At 41.8% G+C, this 26002-nt stretch overlaps 1 protein-coding gene across 1 annotated transcript in view; it reads right to left on the bottom strand.

Annotated features, from left to right (window-relative positions):
- Window positions 1-8626: 8626 nt before the first annotated feature.
- Window positions 8627-26002, bottom strand: part of NMBR (neuromedin B receptor) — a 257863-nt gene continuing 240487 nt past the window's right edge. Inside the window, exon 3 of the mRNA XM_083176580.1 lies at window positions 8627-13292. Within this exon, the coding sequence (XP_083032706.1) occupies window positions 12894-13292 (399 nt within the window). The 3' untranslated portion in view covers window positions 8627-12893. The remainder of the gene's footprint in view (window positions 13293-26002) is intronic.

The following is a 26002-nucleotide window of genomic DNA, read 5'->3' as shown; positions in this document are numbered from 1 at the left end:
AATTCCCTCCCCCCCCCCCCCACCTGTGCCTATGGCATTGTGTGCACAAAAAATAAAATGCACATATTAGCTCTATGACACATTGTCGGCAGCGATTGTGAATTCAGCAGTGAGTAACAAGGTTGCATAGGTTGTTTTGTGAAAAATCTACCTCTAAGTTTGACTAGTAATGTTGAATACGGATGATTGGGTTAGAATTTTGGAAATCCGATCCCCCAATCTGAGTACAGACCCAGGGATTCCCACCAGACCCGAAGCTCAGACCATGCCAAAACGTCATCATCCCGCCGTCGGATATCACGAGATCCGGACTCTATCTAATACCACACTGGCGCCACCATCTTCACTCTGGCATTGGAGAGAGTAGTGAGTAGATGTGCTCTGAGGCTGTGGTGGTCTATGGCAGTCTGTGGGGGTGGCCACCTGGTATTTAAGTCCAGTCCTGTGCTGCTGGTGTCCTGTACTGACTAATGCTGCTGATGTGTCCTGTGCTGCCTAGTGCTGCTGGTGTCCTGTGTTGCTCCATTGGTGCTGAATGATACTGCTACAGTTAAAGTCCAGTCAAGTGATATTGCTGCAGAGGGCCAGTCCAGTGGTACTGCTGCAGAGGTCCAGTCCAGTGGTACTGTCATTAAAGTCCAGTCCAGTGGAAACTGCTGTAGAAGTCCAGTCCAGTGATACTGCTTCAGAGGTCCAGTTCAGTGATACTGCTGCATAGGTCCAGTCCAGTGGTACTGTGTTAAAGTCCTTTCCAATACTGCTGCATAAGTTCAGCCCAGTATAACTGCCATTAAAGTCCATTGGTACCGCCGTTAAAGTCCAGTCCAGTGATGCTGCTGTTGAAATTCAGTGGTACTGCCATTAAAGTCTAGTGGTACTGCAGTTAAAGTCCAGTCCAATGATACTGCTGCATAAATCCAGTCCATTGGTTCTGCCGTTAAAGTCAATTGGTTCTGCCGTTAAAGTCAATTGGTTCTGCCGTTAAAGTCCAGTGATACTGCCATTTAAATCCAGTGATACTGTTATTAAAGTCCAGTGATACTGTTGTTAAAGTCCAGTGGTACTGACTTTAAAGTCAATTGGTTCTGCCATTAAAGTCCAGTCCAGTGATGCTACTGGTGCATTATTCCAGTCCAGTAATACTACTGGTGCATAATTCCAGTCCAGTAATACAGCTGTAATCCCAGTCCAGTGATACAGCTGTGTAATTCCAGTCCAGTGATACTACTGGTGAATAATTCCAATCCAGTTATACTACTGATGCATAATTCCAGTCCAGTAATACTACGGGTGGATACTTTCAGTCCAGTGATACATTTGCGTAATTCCGATACAGGGATACTACTGTTGCATAATTCTAGTCCAGTTATACTACTGGTGCATTATTCCAGTTCAGTTATACTACTAGTGCATAATTCCAGTGCAGTAATACAGCTGTAATTCCAGTCCAGTGATACAGCTGTGTAATTTCAGTCCAGTGATACTACTGGTGCATAATTCCAGTCCAGTGATAGTTTTGGTGCATAAATCAAGTCCAGTTATACTACTGGTGCATTATTCTAATCCAGTTATACTACTGGTGCATAATTCCAGTCCATTAATACAGCTGTAATTAAAGTCCAGTGATACAATGGCATAATTCCAATCCAGTGATACTACTGGTGCATTATTCCAGTCCAGTGATACTTTTGGTGCATAATTCCAATCCAGTGATACTACTGGTGCATAATTCCAGTCCAGTGATACTTTTGGTGCATAATTCCAGTCCAGTTATACTACTGGTGCATAATTACAAAAAATTGAATCACCACCAGGTGATAAAAGGCGCTAGAGAGATGGGGTGTGTTGTTGTGGCAGCTCACACGTAGGGGGGGTTTAGTCCCCTGAGGTGGGTACACAGAAAAGACAAAAAGTAGTGTAGAGCGCCAAAGGGATTGAATTTCCCTAAAATTAATTAAATCTGAATAAAAATTTGATCAATTGGGTATCACAAAATAAAAATACATTTATTCAATCAAAACATATTCAATATAGATACACATTATTAAAAATTATTGCACTTGTAAGAAATATGGCATACAGTAAACCACTTGTCAAAGAATAAAGTTGTGTTGGATACTTAAGTGAGTCCCGCTTGTTCCAGGTTCTGCTACCTTCTCAATGAAATTGGATGGTCCCCTAGTTGGAGGGGGACAAGGGGGGGGGCAAGGTGGAGGGAATCAAAATGGCTTGATCCTGCTGGAGGCCTTGGTCTCTGTTTCCACTGGTGGGCAAGATGTATAATACCTCACTGCTCGGATGAGAGGCTCCAAATATGTAAGCAGGTACTGAATCCCAAATTTGTACATCCAGGTTGAGAATAATTAGCACGGTGCTGGGTCCATGGAGAGAGAAGTTGGTAGCTGGTTCAAGGGGTGATGGTGGGTATCCAAGAAGATATTCACAAAGTGCAGACAAGGGCTACCTGACGCGTTTCGTTGCGCTCTGGCAACTTTCTCAAAGGTATGAGAAAGAAAGTTGCCAGAGCGCAACGAAACGCGTCAGGTAGCCCTTGTCTGCACTTTGTGAATATCTTCTTGGATACCCACCATCACCCCTTGAACCAGCTACCAACTTCTCTCTCCATGGACCCAGCACCGTGCTAATTATTCTCAACCTGGATGTACAAATTTGGGATTCAGTACCTGCTTACATATTTGGAGCCTCTCATCCGAGCAGTAAGGTATTATACATCTTGCCCACCAGTGGAAACAGAGACCAAGGCCTCCAGCAGGATCAAGCCATTTTGATTCCCTCCACCTTGCCCCCCCCCCCTTGTCCCCCTCCAACTAGGGGACCATCCAATTTCATTGAGAAGGTAGCAGAACCTGGAACAAGCGGGACTCACTTAAGTATCCAACACAACTTTATTCTTTGACAAGTGGTTTACTGTATGCCATATTTCTTACAAGTGCAATAATTTTTAATAATGTGTATCTATATTGAATATATTTTGATTGAATAAATGTATTTTTATTTTGTGATACCCAATTGATCAAATTTTTATTCAGATTTAATTAATTTTAGGGAAATTCAATCCCTTTGGCGCTCTACACTACTTTTAGTCTTTTCTGGTGCATAATTACGTCCAGTAATACAGCTGTAATTCCAGTCCAGTGATACAGCTGCGTAATTCCAGTCCAGTGATACTTTTGGTGCATAATTCCAGTCCATGTATACTATTGGTGCATAATTCCAGTCCAGTATTACTACTGGTGCATAATTCCATTCCAGTGATACAGCTGCGTAATTCCAGTCCAGTGATACAGCTGCGTAATTCCAGTCCAGTGATACTATTGGTGCATAATTCCAGTCCAGTATAACTACTGGTGCATAATTCCATTCCAGTGATACAGCTGCGCAATTCCAGTCCAGTGATACTGGTGCATAATTCCACTCCAGAAATATAACGGAGAACCAAAATTTGGAGGATAAAATAGTGAGGGAAGAACAAGAACTACTTCCTCCTTGTGCTGAAGCTGCTGCCACCAGTCATGTCATAGAGGATGAAATGCCATCAACGTTGTCTGCCAAGAAAGATGCCCAATATCATTGTAGAGGGCATATAAAATCCCAAAAGTTCAGTAACATGAAGAAAAAAAATAAATGTAAATCATTAGAGTAGAACCTAAGCTTGCCAATATGCCATTTATGACACGGAATGGCAAGGAACGTCTTAAGCACTGGCCTATGTTCATGACTAGTGGTATAGTTTTACACGATGATCTCCTCACCCCACTAGAAATTTTAAGAGAGTTAAGCTGTCATCAAAAACACTGCAAACAACTGTGCCTTCTAAAAGCATGATGTCACAAATCCCCAAGGAGAGTCCAAGTGTGTTGGTGGTTGCGATGCCTGACCTACCCATCACTGTATGGGAAGAGGTGGATCCTTTAACCATTTGCATGCCCTCTGCATATGCTGGAAGGAGAACTGTCAGTGCAGTTCCTGATATTGATATTGAAGGTGTCACTGTTGAAGTACACCAGGAGGAGGATATTGATGTACAGTAGCTGGTGCTGAGAAGGTAGTTGATGAGGAGCATGCTGCTGTTGGTGATGTGGTTTGCTTAAATAAGGCACCAGATAAGACAGATGTTGTCCGTGTGATGCAAAAGGAAGACCATAAATCCAACTATTTGGTCTGGAATTATTTTTGGCAGGATACAGTCACTAGGTTGACAAGCATTAGGTCAACAAGCATTAGGTTGACACCCCTAGGTAGACATGCATGAAAGTCGACATGACTAAAGGTCGACATGCATGAAGGTCAACATGACTGAAGGTTGACATGGGTTAGGCCGACATGTCATTAGGTCGACACACACATTATGTTGACATGGGAAGGTCAATTGTGAAAAGGTCTACAGCGGTATTTCATGCCCTACCATCCACTAGGGCATGGTGGGATAATAAAATAGTGTGCCGAGCATAGCGAGTCACCGTGCCCGAAGCGAGTCGTGTGAGGGGACGCAGTGCACTTTTTTAGTGTCTATGTTGACTTTGTCGACATTCAGGACAAAAAATGTGAAAAACCCCATGTCAACCTTTTATCGTTGACCTTCCCCATGTCTGCCTAATGCTTGTTTTGACCTAATGACCTGTTGATCTAACCCATGTCAACCTTCAGTCATGTCGACCTTCCTGCATGTTGACCTTCATGCATGTTAATATAGTGGTGTTGAACTAATGTTTGTCGACCTAGTTGCTTTCTATCCAATGATTCATACCCTTTTTATCTATATCCGGGTAACAAATGTCTTGCCATATGTAGCTTATGTAAAGGGGTAAGGACGTTGGCTACCTAGGGACATCCTCCCTTATGCATCACCTGAAGCTTGTTCATAAGTCACTGTTTAGTTCAGGATCTGTGGATATGACTGTAAGCTGTCCAGAGACACCTAAATCCCTTGGTCCTGTTGTTTCCAAGCACCTGAAAACCACACCAGAAAATCACTCCTCGTCAATTTCCTCCTTGACCTGAATCGTAGGTACAGTAGTCCTGCAGGACAAGTCACCTGCATGACTGACTCCTCTTCTATCCGGGATTCCTTCGGAGGATCCTATAGCGCTAAGCCTACTGCTGCCGCTGCTGCTGGGAGTCGTTCCTCATCCCAGAGGGGAAGTTGTAGCAACACTACTTCTTTCACTAAGCAATTGACTATACAACAGTCGTTTGCGATGAGGACGAAGTACGACATCAGTCATCCTATGGCAAAGCTGATAAATCAGGCCTTGACTGATACTAGGTCGACATGTTGGTGTTAGACGTGTGTCCGGTGTCCTTCATTGGTGGAGTGAGATTTAGTTGATTGATGGAAGTATTGTAGATTCCACTTCACTAGGCAGGCGATACCCAGAATGTACAGAGACAGCCGAAAAATTCTTCAGTGTCCTGAAAAATTCAGTTAGATCCACTGTCCTCTTAAACATGGATACGTGGACAAGTGGTACAGGGCAAACTAAGGAATATATGACTGTGACAACCCACTGGGAAGATGCATCACCTTCCGCAGCAAAAGAGAGAAACTGAAGGAAATCATTGTGCAATGGCTTACCTACTTAGAGTCTCCAGGGGTTTTGTGGTATCAGACAATGCCCGTAACATTGTGCGGCAAATTCCAACCATGTGCCATGTTTTGCCCACACAATAAATTTGGTGGTGCAGCATTTCCTTATAAGTGACAGGAGCATGCAGGAGATGCTTGCGGTGGCCCACAAAATTGAGGCACACTTTCACCATTCTGCCACTGCTTGCCAAAGACTTGAGCTCCTAAACCTGCCCTACCATCACCTCAAACAAGAGGTTGTGATGTGCTGGAACTCCACCCTCTATATTCTGCAGAGGATGGAGGAGCAGCAAAAGGCCATATCAAGCCTACACAGCCACCTACGACATAGGCAAAGGGATGCACCTGAATCAAGCGAAGTGGAGATTGATTCTGTGTTGTGCAAGGTTCTCCAGCCATTTGAACTTGCCACACGTGAAGTCAGTTCCCACACTGCCAGCTTGAGTCAGGTCATTCCCCTAATCAGGTTGTTGCAGAAGCAGCTGGAGAAAGTGAAGGAGGAGCTAAAGCATTGCTATTCCACAAAGCATGTAGGTCTTGTGTATGAAGCTAGAGTTCCAGTTTAACACCGCATAAAATTTCAGATTTGAACATTTTTATTTTATTATTTCTTATTATTTATTTCGTTATTTATATAGTGCACATATTCTGCAGCGCTTTACATATAATATTTGAGCATTCACATCAATCCCTTACAATCTATATTCCCTACCACATGTACACATACACATATTCATGCTAGGGTTTATTTTGTTGGGAGCCAATTAACCTACCAGTATATTTTCGGGTTGTGGAAGGAAACCGGAGTACCCAGAGGAGACCCACGCAAGCTTAGGGAGAATATACAAACTCCGCACAGTTAGTGCCTTCGTGGGAATCGAACCCATGACAGTGCTGTGAGGCAGTAGTGCTAACCATTACACGTCCATGCTGCATTTTAAGATATAATGGATTTGTGAGCACATACAGTAACTAGCAACTGTACACTTTTGTGAGGGAAATTAAATATTTTTATTCTTAAACTGCACTTACTTTACATGCATGAGTAGTTTACAATTAGTAAAAATTGAACCATTAGTAAAATATTCAAAATACTGTAACTGTAAGTAAATAATTCTTAACAATTCAGAAGCATAATGTCAATTGATTTTTATTATGAAAAATAACATTTTTTTTTTCAACAAAATTGTTCTGTATAATCATTTCAGAATATATTTAGAAACCAGTCTTTAACAAACTAAAACAATCACAAACCTATATACACAGACATAATATATACTGCAGCATTACTTACTGACAATTAAACACATCATCTGCATGCAAAACAAACTAACATTGTATTATTCTACCTAATAGGATATGCCACATGCAGATACTTAAACATCATGCTCTAATTTTATAGCGATAGCAGTCAATAAGTTGTTTCATTTAGTTCACACTGTACACTAAACAAGGATACATTGCACATTATTTATGACTCCATTTCTTAAATATACACATAGAGAGATCGAACATTGAATACCAACTTATTTTGTTGTTATGAAATGTTGACAATAAATCATACATAATTCTACTTTAAAGGGATTGCTTTATTAGAAAATATATAAGTATTTTTCTTGATTTTATTATAGTGCAGTTGAAATTTGTAGAATTGTCATGAAGTGATTTTTTTTTATTGTGCATATCACAATACACAATTGAGAAATTATAATTCTTGCCATTAAATGTATTTATAGTTAAATGTACAATTTGGAATTCAGGATGCTAAGTAGAATTTGATCATGTTTATTTTAGTTCAAAGTACATACTGTATACAGTAAATTACGTCATTCATGCTTAATCCTACCTAACTGCCATTTAAATATATAATGGAGGTGACAAGGTTCCTGTGGCAATAACCAGCATTCTAGGTGTTGCTCAATCGCACCTTAGAGCTATATAAAAATCTTGATAAGCAGATAATTGGGAATATGTCACTACTCTAAGTAAGCTACTGCTGTATAGCAAAACGTATAGAAAAACAAAGAGCTGCTATAGGGAGTAATCTAGCGGAAAAAATCTATCATTAGCTGAAGTCCATCACGCAGCAAATCGCTTTATGTAATGCCTATTTAGATAATGGCACTACTGTGCAAGCAAAATGGTGTCAGCGATGCATACTGTGCCTTTTTACAGTATATAAAATTAGTCTTTGTGTCTAAAATGGCATGCCAGCTGTACTATCAGAGTGCTTTAAAGAACCTGTGTTCTATTTTTAGCAGTTTTATTTTTTTTCTAACTCCATGATCATTAGCATTCCTGTATGTCTGTATAAAGATAAAGTACATACGTGTTCACAAATACTACTTTCGCTGCATATTATGCTCTCTTCCCAAATTCTAGGAATTAAGGTTTTTTAAAAGGATATGTCAAAGTAAACTCAGTAAAATACAAATGTAAAATTACTGTCTAAAGTCAAATATGACATAGTTTTCACACTTGTAGAATACAAAAAAGCTTGATTATAGAGTTGCCACAATTCAATTTGATAATTCAAAATTTATGGCATGTACATAACAGACTTTTGACATTATTTATTGACTTGGGGCTGTGTGACTAAAAGTGCCCATAGTAACTGCTTTGAAATTCAGATATGATAGCTGGAGAAATGTATTCAACTTTTGGTACTTGTTTCCTAGCACGGCGCCCCTGATTTTTATTGTATTACATCTTATACAATTGTATGGCATTGCATGCAATATAGGGGTATGTGATGCATGCGATGCGATCCAATTTTTTATTGTATAAGCACCCTGATGGGTGCTTTTAATTTTAAATGCACCCCCATTGGCAATGCCACCCCCACTATCAACGCCAGCGGCGGTACTCGTCCTCCGTCCTTTTCATACCCCCACTATATACGTCGGCATGGAGTTGAATTTAGATAGTTTGGCGAGCGCAGCGAGCCACCGAGCCCGAAGTGTGGTGAGCGCAGCGAGCCCCGCAAGGGGAAATGGATTACTTTACATGTATTGCGCATTCCCTCGCTTTGCTCGCCACACTTCGGGCTCGTATTCTCGCTGCGCTCGCTAAACTATCTAAAATCAACAGCACGCCGACGTGTACAGTGGGGGTATGAAAAGGTCGGAGGACGCGTACCGCCGCCCCTTGTGGGCTCGCTGCGCTCACCACGCTTCGGGTTAGCGCTGATCCTGGGGGCGGCGTTGACTATGGGGGGCCATTTAACATTGTAAGGACCCATCAGGGTGCTTGTACAATCAAAAATTGTATACGATCACATCTTATGCCATTGTACGGCATACGATGCGATGCGATATTTTATTGTACAATATCGCGTCGCATCGCATACCATCGTATACCTTATTTAGTGTAATGGTACACAATGCGATGGGCGCCATGCTAGGAAACAAGTACCAAACTTTTTAAAATGAACAGATGGGGCAAAATGTAATAGGGGTCGACTTTATAGACTTGTGCGATTTTTGTTAGAAAACGGTCGTAATCGCACGTTTTCTAAAAATGTAATAGGGTGCGATTCGCCGTAAAAAAATCACACTTTTTGCAGCGAAATCGAACATTTTAAAGTGGCGGTTTCTTGTCACACTTCAATTCGCATCCAGATGTTTACCCATTATAAAGTATATAAATCGCACATGTAATAGGGTGCAATTTTTGGTAAACGTTACCAAAAATCGCCAAAAAATTAGACCAGGTTCTGACTGGCGAATATGATAGAACCATGAACAGATCATTGTGATTTGTGCATGATTCTGTCCAAAAAAAAGGTTAAATCCAAAAAAACGGGGAAAAAACGGCATGGGGTCCCCCCTCCTGAGCATAACCATCCTCGGGCTCAAAGAGCTGGTCCTGGTTTCATAAAATCACAGGGACAAACATGTTGGGGTTCCCTTGATTTTACAAAACCAGCACCAGGCTCAAGGGCCGCTCCTGTTTCCCAAAATATGGGGAACAAAATGACTAGGGGTCCCTCGTATTTCAAGAACCAGCACCGGGCCCAACCAGCCAGCATGGTAATGCCGCAGCTGGGGGGAGACTTTTTATACAAATCCCCCCGGCCAAAGCATTCATCCCTCTGACCGGTCAGCATGGACAGAGGTCCTGGGGAAGTAGGGACCCCCCAAAGAAGGGAGCCCCCCCTCCATAACTTACCTGCCCATGCTTAAGCCCGGGGCTGTCCTCGATGCCCCTGGGTGGTGGGCATCGAGCTGATTATAGTGTAAAAAAAAGGATAAACCATTGTGTATTGCTGTGGCACTACAAGTCCCAGAAAGCTAGCACCGCATGCAGGAACTTGGAGAACCACAAGTCCCAGCATGCGGGGCAATAAAGGACCCGCTGGGACTAGTAGTATTCCAGCAGTACAAATAGTTAAAAAAAAAACACAGACACACTTACAGTATAACTTTATTACACACAGAGCCCATACAACTCACCTGACTTGATAGAAGATTGGTCCCCTTCTCCAGTAGAATCCATAGTGGGGTACCTGTAGAAATAATTTATACTCACCATGCTGATCTTCAGGGCTTCTCCGGACCCTCTGCAATTCTCTCCGGTTTGTTTACATCCAGAGCTCCGCCCCCAGACCGGGACTTAGCTACGTCCGCCAGCCAATCATGGTCCGGCATGGGAGATTTCCAGGAATTTTTTTGCCGCAATTTCGCATCTCATTACATATGCAAATTTGTGGCATAAAAAACCCTGATTTTCAAAGGTGCGATTTGGTGCGATTTTTAAACGTGACCAAAAATCACCACCTAGTACATTTCGCCCATGGAGTTGTCTATTGCAAACAATCATATTCATGCTATCCTTGTATCAATTCAACACATTTTTATAAAGTATTTAAGTAGGGCAGGATGCTACAATGGCCAATATCACAACACTGAAAGACTACTCTATAATACAAAATAAGGGAATACAGTCACTATGTCAACATTCAAAATGTCAACAATCATTTTGAACGTCAACAGTTATAATGTTAACATTGGTGAAATGATTATATAGAAAAATGGAGTGATTTTGGGTTAGACTGTGGTAATGGAGTGTTAGGATTTGAATTTAGGCCCCCATACACTAACTGGATTTGGGACGATTTCACCCATTCCCAATGCAATGGGCTGAGAAATTGACCCAAATCAGGTCAGTGTTATGGGCTGGGCAGGGAACAGGGGTTGCATGCGATCCATCACAAGAAAAAAGGACAAGATACATCGCATGCGACCCGGCCACCCAGGAAGGTCCGGGGCATCTCGCAGGTGATCTGCTTGGCATACACTGCTGCAAGAAATCGCTGTAGTGTATGCCCAGCTTTAGTTTCAGTTATCATCAAAAGCGCTACATGGCAACCAGAAGCTAATCATGAAAATTCTAATCATGAAAATATTTTATCAATGCCAGCTGGATAAATGTTGACATTAGGAATATGTCAGCATTCTTATGTAAACAGCCTAAAAAATGGTCCCAAAGGAAGACAGTAGGATGCACAAAGCTTAAACCCACCAATATTTTCCATTTCAACATGGATACTCTGGGCCTGATTCTGAGTTGCACGCTGCTGAATTGGCGCATTTGGTTCTGCAACTTTATGCTTATTATAGTATCAGCCTTCCCCTGGTGTGCAAGCATGTGTATGAATATGCAATATGTGTCTTTAAACACAATCATAGCCCGCACTTTCAAAACTTGCACCAGACCATGATAGGTGCAGTTTCCCCATCAGAGTATGGCCTCGAGTGTTGAGTGCTTATGGGATGTATGCACTAAGCCATGGAGAGAGAAAAAGTGGACAGAGGACAAATAGGAACTGGATAGTTGGTAGTTTATCTCTGTCTATCCAAGTCTTAGTACATATATACATATATCAGCTATACTCCTAGAAACTCCTATAAAGATGGGCTATCTTTTTAGCTGCCCAGGGTTGTTCATAACACTTCCAATACATTTCTGATACTATGTGTCTCAATCACAATTGCACCTTTGTACATACTGTACACCATGTTTATGTTCTGTGTGTCATATTAGAGAGAGAGACTGCTTTTTCCATGTGCTACTGAGGATTCCACTGCAAGGGTATTAGGACATATTTAGAAAGAGGAGATTAGGAACATGATTAGTATCGGAGTGGGGGTGGGGTGGAAAGAAGCTGAGGAAATGCAAGGTAGGTTGGGTGGAAGGAGTTAGGAGTAGGGAAGGGGTGGACAAACAGTATGTACGTCATTTTATTTTTGAAAACATGATTTATGCATATGTCTTTGTATAACCTATAAATACCCTGCCCAATAAATATATTAAAGCAATGAAATATTTTGACATTCTTAAAAGTAACATTTTATTGGAAATAGTCTTTGACTTAAAGTATATCATGACCAACCCCTCCAGACAGAAAGACACACTGCACAGAAGAGTCCTACTGAAGACCTTTGTACTTAATTGGTGGGTAAAAAAATACAACTGTGTTGTGATATGTTTATTTTATATAGAGATGAGGGTTTCTGCTGCAAAATTGTATAAGCCAAACTGGTGTTCTGCAGTGTTCGGGGGTTGTAATGAGTTAATCATTACTACAACTTTACTTTTATTTGCATTTCTGTGTATGTTTACAATATACAATATAAGTGTTAATGTACCTTTAATTCAGTATATATGAATAGAGCCAGTTCATGTTTTCTACAATTGTAGCATTTTGTACCCACATTCAAAACTAGATAACTATTTTGCAGGTCAGTTTTGGACTGTGTATTTTTTAATACATTGTACATTTTAAAATTTCTGGTTTCTCTGACAAATGCAAGGTAAAAATGACATGTACTGTATATATAACAACCATCAATCAATATTGTAATGATTGTGTTAATTTGAAAAATTTGCAATAAATCATATAAATTCTGCAAAGCTTTATTTTATATAACCAAGAGAACAATGTTTCATAAAAATTGAACTGCTTTGATTATGTATTATAATACCCTTTTATTTATTTTTTTACTGTGTATAAAAATGTATCCAAACAAAAAAGTTATTTATGAATTTAGAAATTTTAAGGAAATAAATAAAAATGGAGTATTTCAAATTAAAATTTTACAAACTTTGGAAAATAACATCAACTTACAATTTGTTTTCCTTTAAAAAATCCAAACCTTCATTTTACATAACATTATACAGTATCTCTTTTTACTTTCCAATAATATTTTATTATTGTAAGGCTAATCTTTATAATACAGTATCTAGGCTTCTCATTATCATCATTATTATTATTATAGAAAAATCATAAGGATACTTCCTGGCGACTTTGACCATTGAAAAGTGAAGTGCTGGTCACTGTATTTTTAACATTGCTCTTCAGAGAAGTCATTCGAATCGCAGATGAATTAAGTAAGTAACTGGTAGACCTCTCATGACGCTTCTTTCTCCGACAGAAAAGCTGGCTGTTAAAGTGTCTTCTAAAACTCTCACTGAGCAAATAAAGTGCAAAAGGATTTACACATGAATTTGAAAAACTCAAGACACGGGCTACTAAGGTGATAATCATATGTCCCAAAGAAGGATCAATTTCATTGTAGTTAAAGGAACGGTACATATATAACACATGGTTTGGAAACCAACAGAGTGCAAAGCAGCCAACAAATACAAGGACGATTTTTGCAAGACGTTTTCGGGTCTCCATCTGCAAAAAAGAAAAATATATTATTGACTTCAGAGTTCAGGGACAAGAAATGATCACATACCATTTTAAAGTGTGGAACTATATACGACAGTAGATATTTTGAATTGCATAGTTTAGAGGTACCCAAATGCGGTCCTCAAGGAACCCCAATGAACCAGGTTTCAGGTATATCCATGGCTCTTAACACATGGTTAAATCAAAATGACTGAGGTACTAATTAACTCTGACCAAGCACGGACATACCTAAAACCTGGACTCTTGGGGTGTATTGAGGTTTGTGTCTGGGAACCTCTGGCATAGTCCATAAGTACTCAAATCTGGTCCTCAGGGCACCAAACAGTTTGTGATTTCCATACCTCCTCACTGAATCACAAGTGAAATAATTTGATCTACCTATGTTTTAAAATGTGTCATTAAGTAATAAATACACCTGTGCCCCTGGAACACATGAACTGTTTGGGGTCCTGAGGACTGAGTTCGAGAATAACTAACATATATAGCTAGCCAGCTCCAGTCTATTGCTGAGCCATTAGTACATAACACAACATTGTCTTCTTACCACTTAAGGAAACTATACTGAGTCACAGAGAAATTCCCACATATAGACACACATAGAGAAAGTGAGAAGTCAAGAAATGGATAAAACAAATGTTGTGCTTAGTAAGGTTATTGGTTCACAAAAATATAAGGTGCAAATTCTATCACATTACATTATTAAAGTATACTCTATGACTTACTAAATATGCTGTATGACCATGATGAATATAGGCTGGGAATTTATCTTTTAACTAATCACATTTATGTGCAATGTCAGTTTAATTCAGAATAAATGACTAGCTGCCAATACATTTACAATTAGATTTACCAACAGCAGTGATAGTATAGTTAAAAAGCAGATTTCATTGTGTCCTGAATCAAATGTCCATGGTGGTAACCATGGTCAGCGCAGTACTGACGGCCGGAGAGACAGTGACGAGTCACCATAAGTCTCCCCAATGTGAGTAACACACTGCAGTCTATGGATTTATTGTGTGCCCCAGCTCATATACTCATGGGAGGATATCTGCGTAAGTACTGTACATATCCATTAAAGAACTCATGGGACATTAATTACATTGGAGTTTAAAAACCATCCTGGACATAATTATCATATTGGACTTCATCCATTAATTGTACCACTAATACCCCTTTTACACCATAGCCGTCACCCAGGTTATTGCTACTCCAGTCCGGGCCGGGGCTTGGTGAAAAGACAATTTGTGTTTGATATGCAGGAAAGTATCATTAAATGCCGGCAAATACAGTACATTTCCCACCCTGATGAGTTTTGGGCACTCTTTACCTAGAACGGCGCCCACGATGTCCATCGCGGTCATCGGGGGTAAAAAATCGCGGGCATCGCATGCACTAAAAAAACGGGTGCGACGCGATGCCCGCGATTTTCCCATAGGGATCAATGTTAAAAGTGTGATTGGATGCGATTTTAGTGTTAAATGCCTCAATGCCCGCGATTTTTCCATAGGAAACAATGTTAAATGGGCCACAGAGCCCTAATAGTCCCCCTGAAGTCTTAAATGGCCCCCACAATTTTTAACGCCACCCCACGATCAACGTGAACCCGAAGCGTGGCGAGCGCAGCGAGCCCGCGAGGGGCGGCGGTACGCGTCCTCCGACCTTTTCAAACCCCCACTATCCACGTAGGCGTGGAGTTGCGAATAGAATAGTGTGGCGAGCGCAGCGTGCCACCGAGCCCGAAGCGTGGCGAGTGCAGCGAGCCCCGCGAGGGGACGCGGATACCTGTGAAGCCCGCGAAGGGACGCGTTTACCTGTGAAGGTATCCGTGTCCCCTCGCGGGGCTCGCTGCGCTCGCCACGCTTCGGGCTCGGTGGCTCTCTGCGCTCGCCACACTATTCTATTCTCAACTCCACGCCGACGTGGATAGTGGGGGTATGAAAAGGTCGGAGGACGCGTACCGCCGCCCCTCGCGGGCTCGCTGCGCTCGCCACGCTTCGGGTTGACGTTGATCGTGGGGTGGCGTTAACAATTGTGGGGGCCATTTCTGACTTTAGGGTGACTATTTGGGCTCTGTGGCCCATTTAACATTGTTTCCTATGGAAAAATCGCGGCCATTGAGCCATTGAACACTAAAATCGCGTCTAATCACACTTTTAACATTGATCCCTATGGGAAATCGCGGCCATCGCGGCATTGCATTGCACCCGTTTTTTAGTGCATGCGATGGTCACGATGGTCGCGATGGTCGCCGTTCTAGGTAAAGAGTACAGAGTTTTGTATTTAAAACTGATACATTTAATCCCCTATGCCCCTGACATCATTATTATATGCATAGGAATTTCTGGGCAGGGTTCTATATATCGGCAAATACGTTTCCCGCTTGGCTGTTATTTGTTATTTGCGAGTGAAGCCAGCGGTCACCTGGGTCTGTTGACATTTGCTTTCAGAACAGCAGAAGCCCGTTACCTATGTCTTTCTGTCTGGGTGACACCTACCACTATCTCTCATCTGCCATTCTATGTCCAAAGGGCAAATGCCAGACAGCAGAATAAGGGTCTGTGTGAACACACCAGATCCCTTTCTCCTATAAGAGGTGCGCCACCTAATTGAACTCCTCTATTAAACAGTGGTTCAGTGTTACCCTTCTGGGCCAAAGCAGCCGATTTAATTCTCTGCGCTACAATATTGTAACAGAGACAATCTGAGCAGCATTATTTTTGGCCAACAGGAGTTAACATCACTTTATATCTTTACCCTAGTGCACCTAGGACGGAAGGATCCAACTCTCACCCAGTATCTGATGTTTTCACATGATACTGGAAAGCAGAATGGACCTAGCATAAGAGAAAGTGCATAACTACTATTTCTCTCCTGTAATAAGATTGTAACATTTCTGCAGAGTTTGCTCTACAAGAGGCTTATTCTGCAACATTGTTGGAAGGAATCAGAATAAACATTACAAAACTTTCTCTACAAACAACAGTATCAAGACACAAGCCCCGAACTCTCAAGGCTAAACAGAATATAATTTTTTTTATCTTGTAGCAAAAATTATTTGTGCCAAGAGGGAGTCAGACGGGGGGAGTGCTTGGCTGGATGAAAGCAGTGGTGACCCTGAATATTTGTATAGGGTATTACTTAAACTCAGAAGTAAATCGCTAAATTGGAAACTATTAAAGATCATAAATCTATTTAAGTTATGATCTATTGAATCAGTACTAACTGGGAAAATGTTGTACTATTTGTAGATAAGGAATTGTCTTACATTATAGAGAGTCTCAACTTAGGAGACAGCTGAAGCACATTATATTTTAAGGCATACCTAATAAATGTTAATTTTTACTCTGTACATATACAATAATTAACAATAAATAGTGCCCCAAAAAGATTTAATCAGTCTTTTTCTCTGCAAGGTCCCCACTTCCCCTGTGTAAATCATACCTATCTGTGTTATTTGACCCGGAGAATGTTGCAAAAAGCTGATTGGCGCTTCTGTGGCTCTGGTAGATGATGTCATCTGCCAGAGACCCTTACAGAGCACATGACAGAATATGAAGGAGCAGAAGCAGTGTTATCAGGCTGTTTGTAAGATAGTTGAATGGATAAGAGCGTGGTAGTAAACGGAGTACAGTCAAAGGAGGGAAAGGTTACAAGTGGAGTACCCCAGGGATCTGTACTTGGACCGGTGCTTTTTAATATCTTTATTGGTGATATTGCAAATGGAATTGAGGGTAAAATGTGCCTTTTTGCAGATGACACAAAGGTATGCAACAGGGTAGACACACCAGGAGGGGTAAAACAAATGATTGAGGATCTAGGTAGATTAGAGAAATGGTCAAGAGAATGGCAACTACAGTTTAATGCCAAAAATGCAAAATCATGCACTTGGGTCTCAGAAATCCAAAGACTCAATATAGTATAAATGGCACTATAATGGAAACGGTACTTGTTTCCTAGCACGGCCACAATCTTATGGATCGTGTACCTTTAAGTTAAGGTACACGATCCACACGATGGACCCGATTTCCTTTGAAATCAGGTCCATTTTGCCGGCTAGGACACAATATCGGGGGCATCGCGTCGGTCGGGACCATTAACATTGGTCCCGACGCGACCGACGCGATGCCCCCGATTTTTCCATAGGCTTCAATGTTAAAAAATATTTTAACATTGAAATCGTGTCGGGAAAGGTAAAATATCGGGGGCATCGCGTCGGTCGGGACCATTAACATTGGTCCCAACGCGATGCCCCCGATTTTTCCATAGGCTTCAATGTTAAAATATTTTTTAACATTGAAATCGTGAGAAAATGTGAAAAATGTGAAATGGGCCAATATGACCCATTTCACATTATAGATGTTCCCGTGGTCACCCCACGATAGACGCCAACCCGAAGCGTGGCGAGCGCAGCGAGCCCGCGAGGGGCGGCGGTGCGCGTCCTCCGACCTTTTCATTCCCCTACTATCCACGTCGGCGTGGAGTTGAGAATAGAATAGTGTGGCGAGCGCAGCGAGCCACCGAGCCCGAAGAGTGGCGAGCGCTGTGAGCCCCGCGAGGGGACGCGTATAACTTCACAGGTATACGCGTCCCCTCGCGGGGCTCGCTGCGCTCGCCACGCTTCGGGCTCGGTGGCTCGCTGCGCTCGCCACACTATTCTATTCTCAACTCCACGCCGGCGTGGATAGTAGGGGAATGAAAAGGTCGGAGGACGCGCACCGCCGCCCCTCGCGGGCTCGCTGCGCTCGCCACGCTTCGGGTTGGCGTCTATCGTGGGGTGGGGTTTACGCCGTTAAATTTGGGGGGGGGGGGGGTGGGAATATTTTACATTGAATCCAATGTAAAATCGGGTCCCAGGGACCCGATTTACATTTCATTCAATGAAAAAATCGGGTCGAAAATCGGTCGGTCGGTCGCGTCGATCGCATCGCATGCGACCAAATCGCATGCGATGCGATCGACCCGATTTTTCCGACACGACCACCCCGATGTAAATCGGTGTGGCCGTGCTAGGAAGCAAGTACCATGGAAACTACTGAGGAAGAGAGGGATCTAGGTGTCACTATTTCAGGGGACTTAAAAGCAGGTAGGCAATGTAATAAAGCAATGAAAAAGGCAAGTCAGATGCTTGGTTGCATAGGGAGAGGTATCAGCAGTAGAAAGAAAGAAGTAATAATGCCACTGTATAGGTCATTGGTACGACCTCACCTAGAGTATTGTGTTCAGTTCTGGAGGCCATATCTCCAGAAGGATATAAATACATTAGAGACTGTACAAAGAAGAGCAACTAAAATGGTGCATGGCCTACATCACAAAACGTACCAGGAAAGACGAAAAGATCTTAATATGTATACTGTAGAGCAGAGAAGGGAAAGGGGGGACATGATAGAAACTTTCAAATATATCAAGGGTTTTAACAAGGTACAGGTGGGAGACATTCTTAACAGGAAGAGGAGCAACAGAACACGAGGACATGCACTGAACCTCGAGGGAGGAAGATTCAGGGGAAATGTGAGGAAGAATTACTTCACAGGAAGAGTAGTAGATAAGTGGAATAGCCTACCATCAGATAGGTGGTAGATGCAAATACAGTAGTACAATTTAAACATGCTTGGGATAAGCATATTGATATCCTTACAAAAAAAATAAGGATCAAATATGGTTTGAGGTAACATGTTTAAAAAAAGGGGCAGACTAGATGGGCCAAGTGGTTCTTATCTGCCGTCAAATTCTATGTTTCTATGTTTGTGGCCTGTACCCTACACTACAGCAACACACTGGGTTTACAGCCTCATCTGCAGCAACACATGCTGGCTGCCATGCAGTGTGTCCCACAGCCTCACCCTCAGCCTGACTGTTTGACAGACCCGAAACCTGACCTGCACCATCATGTGTGCTTCAAGCAACTGGTCCGATAAGGAGGTACATGAGCTCCTGCAAATCAGGGCAGATGAGGAGATTCAGTGTCAGATGACTGGCACTGTTAGGGATGCAGTGGTGTATCTCAATATTGCAGAGATACTGGAATCCAGAGGAATCCATCACATGCAACAACAGGTTGTGAATAAATTGAAATCTCTACGGAAGCAGTTCAGCAAAGTGCATGACCTGAAGTGCAAGAAAACAGTGCTGCTAGGGCAGATTGGGTGCACTATGACCTTTGTTACAATGCTTTTGGGAACAAGGCACTCTGCAACCAAGTAGCCCTGTCCTTCTCCATTGCACCGCATTGCAGCCATATGAACAATAGCTGTCAACACCCAGCTACCCAGCTGTCAACACCATTCTCATCGCTTCTGAAGACACTTAAGCATCAGCACACATAAGCCTCGCATCACCGCTGCTGTTTGCTGATGATGGTGCAGCAGAGAATAACGTGATGGATTCGTCAATGCAATCTGATAGCGTCCAAGTAACAATGTTGTGGAAGCAAACAGTTAGACGGCACTCCCCAAACAAAGCACTCCATTACACTCTAATTGTAAGTAGACAATTTTTATTTACACCCATTTCCCATAGTAAAATCACTGAAATACAAACTGGAGGTGGGAAACCACCCGATATCTGTTGCAGAATGTTGCTAGCATGCAGGTGGGAGAAGGCCACTAGCACATTTATGCAAACAATAATGCTATTTTAATATATCAGTTGTCATGGAAGTGTCTAATGTGATAGTTTTTTTCCCCATAATTGTGCAGTGTTCCTGCCCCAAAAAAAAGACTAACTGGTCTGAACAAGTGGCTAAAGCGATGACAACTGTGATAGTGGAATATCTCCGCCAATTGGATTCTGATGTCCAAACAAAGGAGGATGCTCGCATGGACAAATAATTGGAAGCTGAGAGCCAGAATCAGCAGCATTTATGTCTCAATTGATGGCTAAGCAAGAGAGACAAATGTCCTTTTTAGAACACACATTTTACCATGCTTTCTTGCAGCCAGCGCCACTTCCCCAACAGCCCCCTAACTACCTCCCAAACCCATATGACCATTACACTAGAGGGGTGAACTACAATTCTCAAATTTTTCAAATTTTTTTCCTAAAAGGTTGCACTTAATTTCTTCAGAAAATCTTTTAAATGGTTGTACTTTATTTCTTTATATTTATCGCTGTGTGATTTCCTATAGGAGCAGTCATGTGGTTATGTTTTTCATATACATACTGTATAGGGAGAATTATTATACCAGTGATTCTTAAAGTCCATGTCAAAACATGCACTGTGGGGGTTATTTTGATTCTCTCGGAAAGGCACAATCATTCTTTAATTGACAAAACCATATGCACTGCAGTTAGGGCTGATGTAACATGTGCAGAGAGAGTTAGATTTGGGAGAGGGGTGTACTTCAAACTGATATCTATATTGCAGTGTAAAATTAAAGCAGACAGTATTTACCCTGCACAGAAACAATAAAAAACCCAAATGTAACTCTCTTTGCACATGTTACATCAGCCCCACCTGCGGTGCATATGGTTTTGTCCATTAGAGAGTGATTGTGCCTTTCCGAGTGAACCAGAATAACCCCCTGTGTGTTTGGTCTGCTGTGGACAGACTTTCGGAACCTGTGCAATATAGGTAATGTTTTTATGTTACAAAACACTGTTTTATAAAGTGTACTAGGATGTTAAACTTTTTGGGCACAAAGTTTTACTATTGGTCTATTTTCCAAGTTTTTTCAAGTTCTTACTCATACACATCTTTATCTTTCATGTATAAAAGATTGTATATAAAGATTACAAATGTATGAGGATTTAATGCATATTTTCAGCTTAATAAAGCAAAAAAAAACTTGAGGAGTTTCCTGTTCCCTTTCTTGTGTTCTCATCATCAACAGCCCAAAAAGGCTTACCCGGGATTCTGGTGTAAAAGTGGTATAAAAGGAAGGGGTCCAATCCCCTACCCCCTCCATAGATCAACAATTATATGTCACTGGATATGTGGGGTAACAACATATAAACTCCAAGATATTAATATAGGGGAAGTAAAGCATACTGCTGGGAATTGGACACACACACCAACACACATATATATACATATATTTCTACATGTGTGACATCAGAAAGTCTTAATTAAATACAATATTGTTTTTTAAATATTTATATTTTTTTATGTTTATATTTGTGAATATATCATTATTGAAATAAGTATTATTCATCTCAGTGTGCTCTCTTAATTGATTGTCTTTTGCAATTATTGAAAATGCTTAAGGAGTCCTTGCTTTGATCATTAGAAGTGGGCAAGTTTAATGAACACACGCTATATATCAGTTTGTTGCTTTTCTTTTTTTTTATCATTGAATTTACAACAGCTCAAGATTAAACAAGGAAGAAAGAAGATTTTATTTCCAATTGGACTACAACAGATGGCAAATATTTCATTTCACAGTTAAAGCAGTAAATAAGGGTTTGAGGACTGTTTTATTTATTGAACTTGACTTAAATCTATGTGGATTTTTTAATAACAAAGCAAGGTATTAAATTATATTTTTAATACCATAGTTAAAATGATGAAAGCGAATTACAAATAGAATTAATTATGCACACATATTTTTCCAAAAAAAATTCTCTTTTTTTCTGGCGACAGTCCTCAAACAAACTGTGCATCTAATTTTGCATACTGTTAAGTAAATAAATACTATCAGTTTCCCATATAAACAGACAGGGCCAAATCTACAATTACACAAGTTACACAGCCAAGTAGAGCGCACACATAGAGGCCACTCTGACCATAACACACAAGTAAGCTGGCAGCCTGTGTCACTGTAACTCAGACAGCCGGTTTAGTGCCTGCACAGTGGATGCAGCTCCTTTGACATGACATCATACCGCATTTTACATGAACTGCAAATTGTGCTGAGGCTGGATGTTACCTCTGATGCAGATATGTTTTTATTACATTTTGTATTGTTTTGTTAATGTTTGTGCTCTACTCTAAAGCACAACTACAAGACAGAGGCAACAGTGGCTCGGCCACCCAAAACAGACGTGGCTTCCTGGGAATCTCTTTTCTCTCACTCCTGGGGGTCTGGCTGTCCCTGGGGACTAGGCTGTGTGTGCTGCCGACACTTCATCTGTGACAAGAACAGAGTGCTTATGGTGAATACTACATGGCGGCAACTGGCTCCTGTCGCTGCAGAAGAGTCTTCATTTTGGTCTTACTCCCTACATGGGTGACACCCGGGTGCAGGCCATACCCCAGCACCCACTGCTGCATGGTTTAAATAGACCTCATTGAAGTTATATGTCAGATCTGACCTTTCTATGTTGGGTAAAACTGCAGTCTCACCCTCACTGCAAAACACATATATATGTGCTTCATAAAAACATATCAACATTGCATTGTTTTGTCATATAACAAATTATTTCAACACACATGTAGTGTATTAACAAGGCATTGTAATACACGCAATTGGCATTGGTTTAATTTTAATATTGTGAAAAATACTATTATGTATTTAACACAAAGGTTGCCTACCCTCCTGCATTCTGCAGGAGACTCCCTGTAATCATAGGCGAATCTAGAATTATGGTAATGGGTGGTCCCAGATCTAGACATAACAGCAGGGGGACCTTTGCGTGGCGTAGCCGCGCTGCAAAAGGGGGCGTGGCCTCATGGGAAGGAGGCATGGTATCACAAAATGGGGTGTGGTATTACACTTTAGACCATACACAGTAATGCCCATTACACATAAAGCCACACGCCGTAATGCCAATTACACATAAGGCCACACACCATAATGCCCATTACACATTGTGCCACACATCATGATGCCCATTACATACTATATAACAAACCGTAATGCCCATTACATATTTGCCACATAAGTGCTGCTTACCTACGTGCTCATTGCTAGGGGGTTCTTGCTTGATGGCACCATAGTACCCATTACACATGATGCCGCACACCATAGTACCAATTAAACATGATGCCGCACACCATAGTACACATTACACATGATGCAGCGCACCATAGTACCCATTACACATGATGCTGCACACATAATGTCCCTTACACATGATGCTGCACAGATAATGCCCCTTACACATGATGCTGCACACATAATGCCCCTTCCACATGATGATGCACACCGTAATGCCCCTTACACATTAAGCCACACATTATGCGTAATGCCCCCACATACCGCCACTTGTAGTGTCCTATAAGCAATGCCCCCAAAAGTGCCACTTACTGTAAATTTTTATATGAGCCTTCGCTGCTGCTGCAGGGAGAGATGGAGAGCGGTGCATCTGCATCTATGGGTAGAGGAGCAGAGCGCAGCACAGAGCACGCTCCCACTCCCCTCCTGGTGTCCCCTCTAGCCGAGTGGACATTTGAAATATTGTGCGCGCTGTTGTTGTGCGTGACGTCGGGGGAGCACACTGGGCGCAGGCACCACATGATTAAAGGGGGGGCGGGCTGAGGTGAAAGCGGTGAGAAGAATTGGAGCAGAAGCTGCAGGGGAGACAGTCATTGACAGCTGGGCAGAGAGCAGGAAGCTGCCCGGCTGTATTCAGAGCACTGCAGGTCACGGCTGTTTGAAATAATACCCCTTTCACGACAGAAAATGCAGGGATTTACCTGGGAATATGGTCCCAGGATCATGCAGGGACATTCCCAGGCTGACCCCTTATACAGCAGCCTAGTCCCTGCATTTTCTGGTGTGAGGGGAAGAGACAACCACTCCCCTCTCCCTACCCCCCTTTAACCAACCAGCTATATCTTCAGAACCAACTGACCCATTTACATGAGACCAGTATCATATTGAAGAACTTTTGAGTTGGCTTTGAATGATTTTGGTCACGTGAAACTGGGCTGTTTGGTTCCATAGAAATCTGCCTTCAAAGAACATAAACAGTCATGAAATTACATTTAAGAAATGAAAAAAAAAACAACGGTTTAACCTAAATATCCCTGTAACCAATTAACCCATATGGATCCAGCCTGGTATCAGATTGAAGGCCCAGCAATTTTGGTTCGACTGAGATCAACCTCGAGCTTCAGTGATGCCGAAGGGGGAACTGGCAGCTGTTGAACTGGGTGGGGGTTGGAATTAGTGGGTCCCATGTTATCCTATAGGGAAAATGTTCCAGTTTTGCCTGGCAGTATCTCTGGTTCCCAGGGGGCTAGAGACACGGGGCTGGGCTCATTGGAAAGCCCCATCCCTCAGCTACTAATGGTAGTCCTGTGCACCCCCGGACCACCCCCTAGATTCGCCTATGCCTGTTATAACAGCAGTTCCCTCTCTCCCTCATTAGTCTAGCTATCTCCCTCATGTCACCTAGCCCACATTACACTGTTAAATTTTTTAGGAAAAAGGGAATGAAAGATTTATACATTTACACTGAATCATCAGCGCCATTTCCCAGCACTTTAGCAAGTATAGTAGCTCTTACTAACTGATTTGGGGCTCATCTACATTTGGATATAAGTTGTTTTAAACGATTCCTCTCAGATGTAATAGTACACACCCACACTTCTAGGTGCCACGTTCACAATCTCTTTTCACAATCTCTCCATATATGGAACTAGACACACCCTTTGGGAGGAGAACGACACATCCTCTCAATGGGGCGCTGTGCAAAATTCTACTACCAACTATAATCTTCCTGAAATTAGTTTTCAAAATTAGGCAAGTATTATTTAACAACTAGAACAGAAAAAAAAAAAATAAAGAACAAATCATATTAGACTAATAGTTACATTTTGGTATTATTATAATAATAATCATCATCATAATAATATGTAGTATAAGTGTGTTCTACTAATATTACTGAATGTTATGTTGATTATACTATAAATAATTTTTGTTCAGTAAGATATCAAATATAATTTTGTTAAAATGTGTTGTAAGATGTTTCTTTCCAGAATTACCTTTTCAGATTCCCTAATAACTCTAAATCATTGAAACTAATATACAGATGGAGCGCCTGTCAGCCAGCCTGCAAGATCATTTTTGAAAAAAGTTAAAACAATGCGTAAAAAACACGTAGACTGCTGCCCGTGATCAGAATGGGCCTTCACCAAGACCCCAAGAACATATACAGTAAACAAAGAAACTGTGACATAAAATTCTTTGTTTAGCCTGCAGGATCACCAAATGTCCTGAGCTGATGCAGGTTGGCGGACAGGAACTCCACCTGACAGGGATGCACGAGCGTCTCACACACTTGCGCGTCCCCGTCAGCAGGGGGTGGTGAGGAGCGGCTTCCCTGCCCGTCTCCGCTTCAGAGAGATGGGCAGAAGTGTGGGCAGTAAGTTGGGGCTGCGGGGGAGCTGCCGAGAGCAGGCGGAGGGCTCCAACAGAATGGGATGTGTAAGCATCTCCTGTGCACCCGCACCCTACTTTCGGAAGGTGGCAGATGGTGCAGGGCGGCGATTGGCGATTCTATCTCCGGGAGCAGCTCCTTTGAGAGCTGCTCCATCTGTATTCTACAATTTTGCAATCTATATTGAAAACTTTTAAAAACAAATGATTAATACTCACTAGGACATCAGTTGATATTTTACAGACATGTGGATAAACTCTTAATATAACATTTAAAATGTATAGTTTGTAATGAGTTAATAATGTAAGCTCTCACGAGCAGGGCCCTCTTCCCTCATGTGTTTTTCCTTCTCTTACTTAACCCCTTCCCGACATTTGACGTATATATACGTCATGGCCGGGAAGTACTTCCCGACACATGACGTATATATACGT

Source organism: Crinia signifera, chromosome 3 (assembly GCF_055691185.1).
Source record: "Crinia signifera chromosome 3, ASM5569118v1, whole genome shotgun sequence".
In the NCBI taxonomy this organism is placed as follows: Eukaryota; Metazoa; Chordata; class Amphibia; order Anura; family Myobatrachidae; genus Crinia; species Crinia signifera.
The sequence above is the reverse complement of the archived record's forward strand: the minus strand, read 5'-3'. Positions and strand labels throughout refer to the sequence as shown.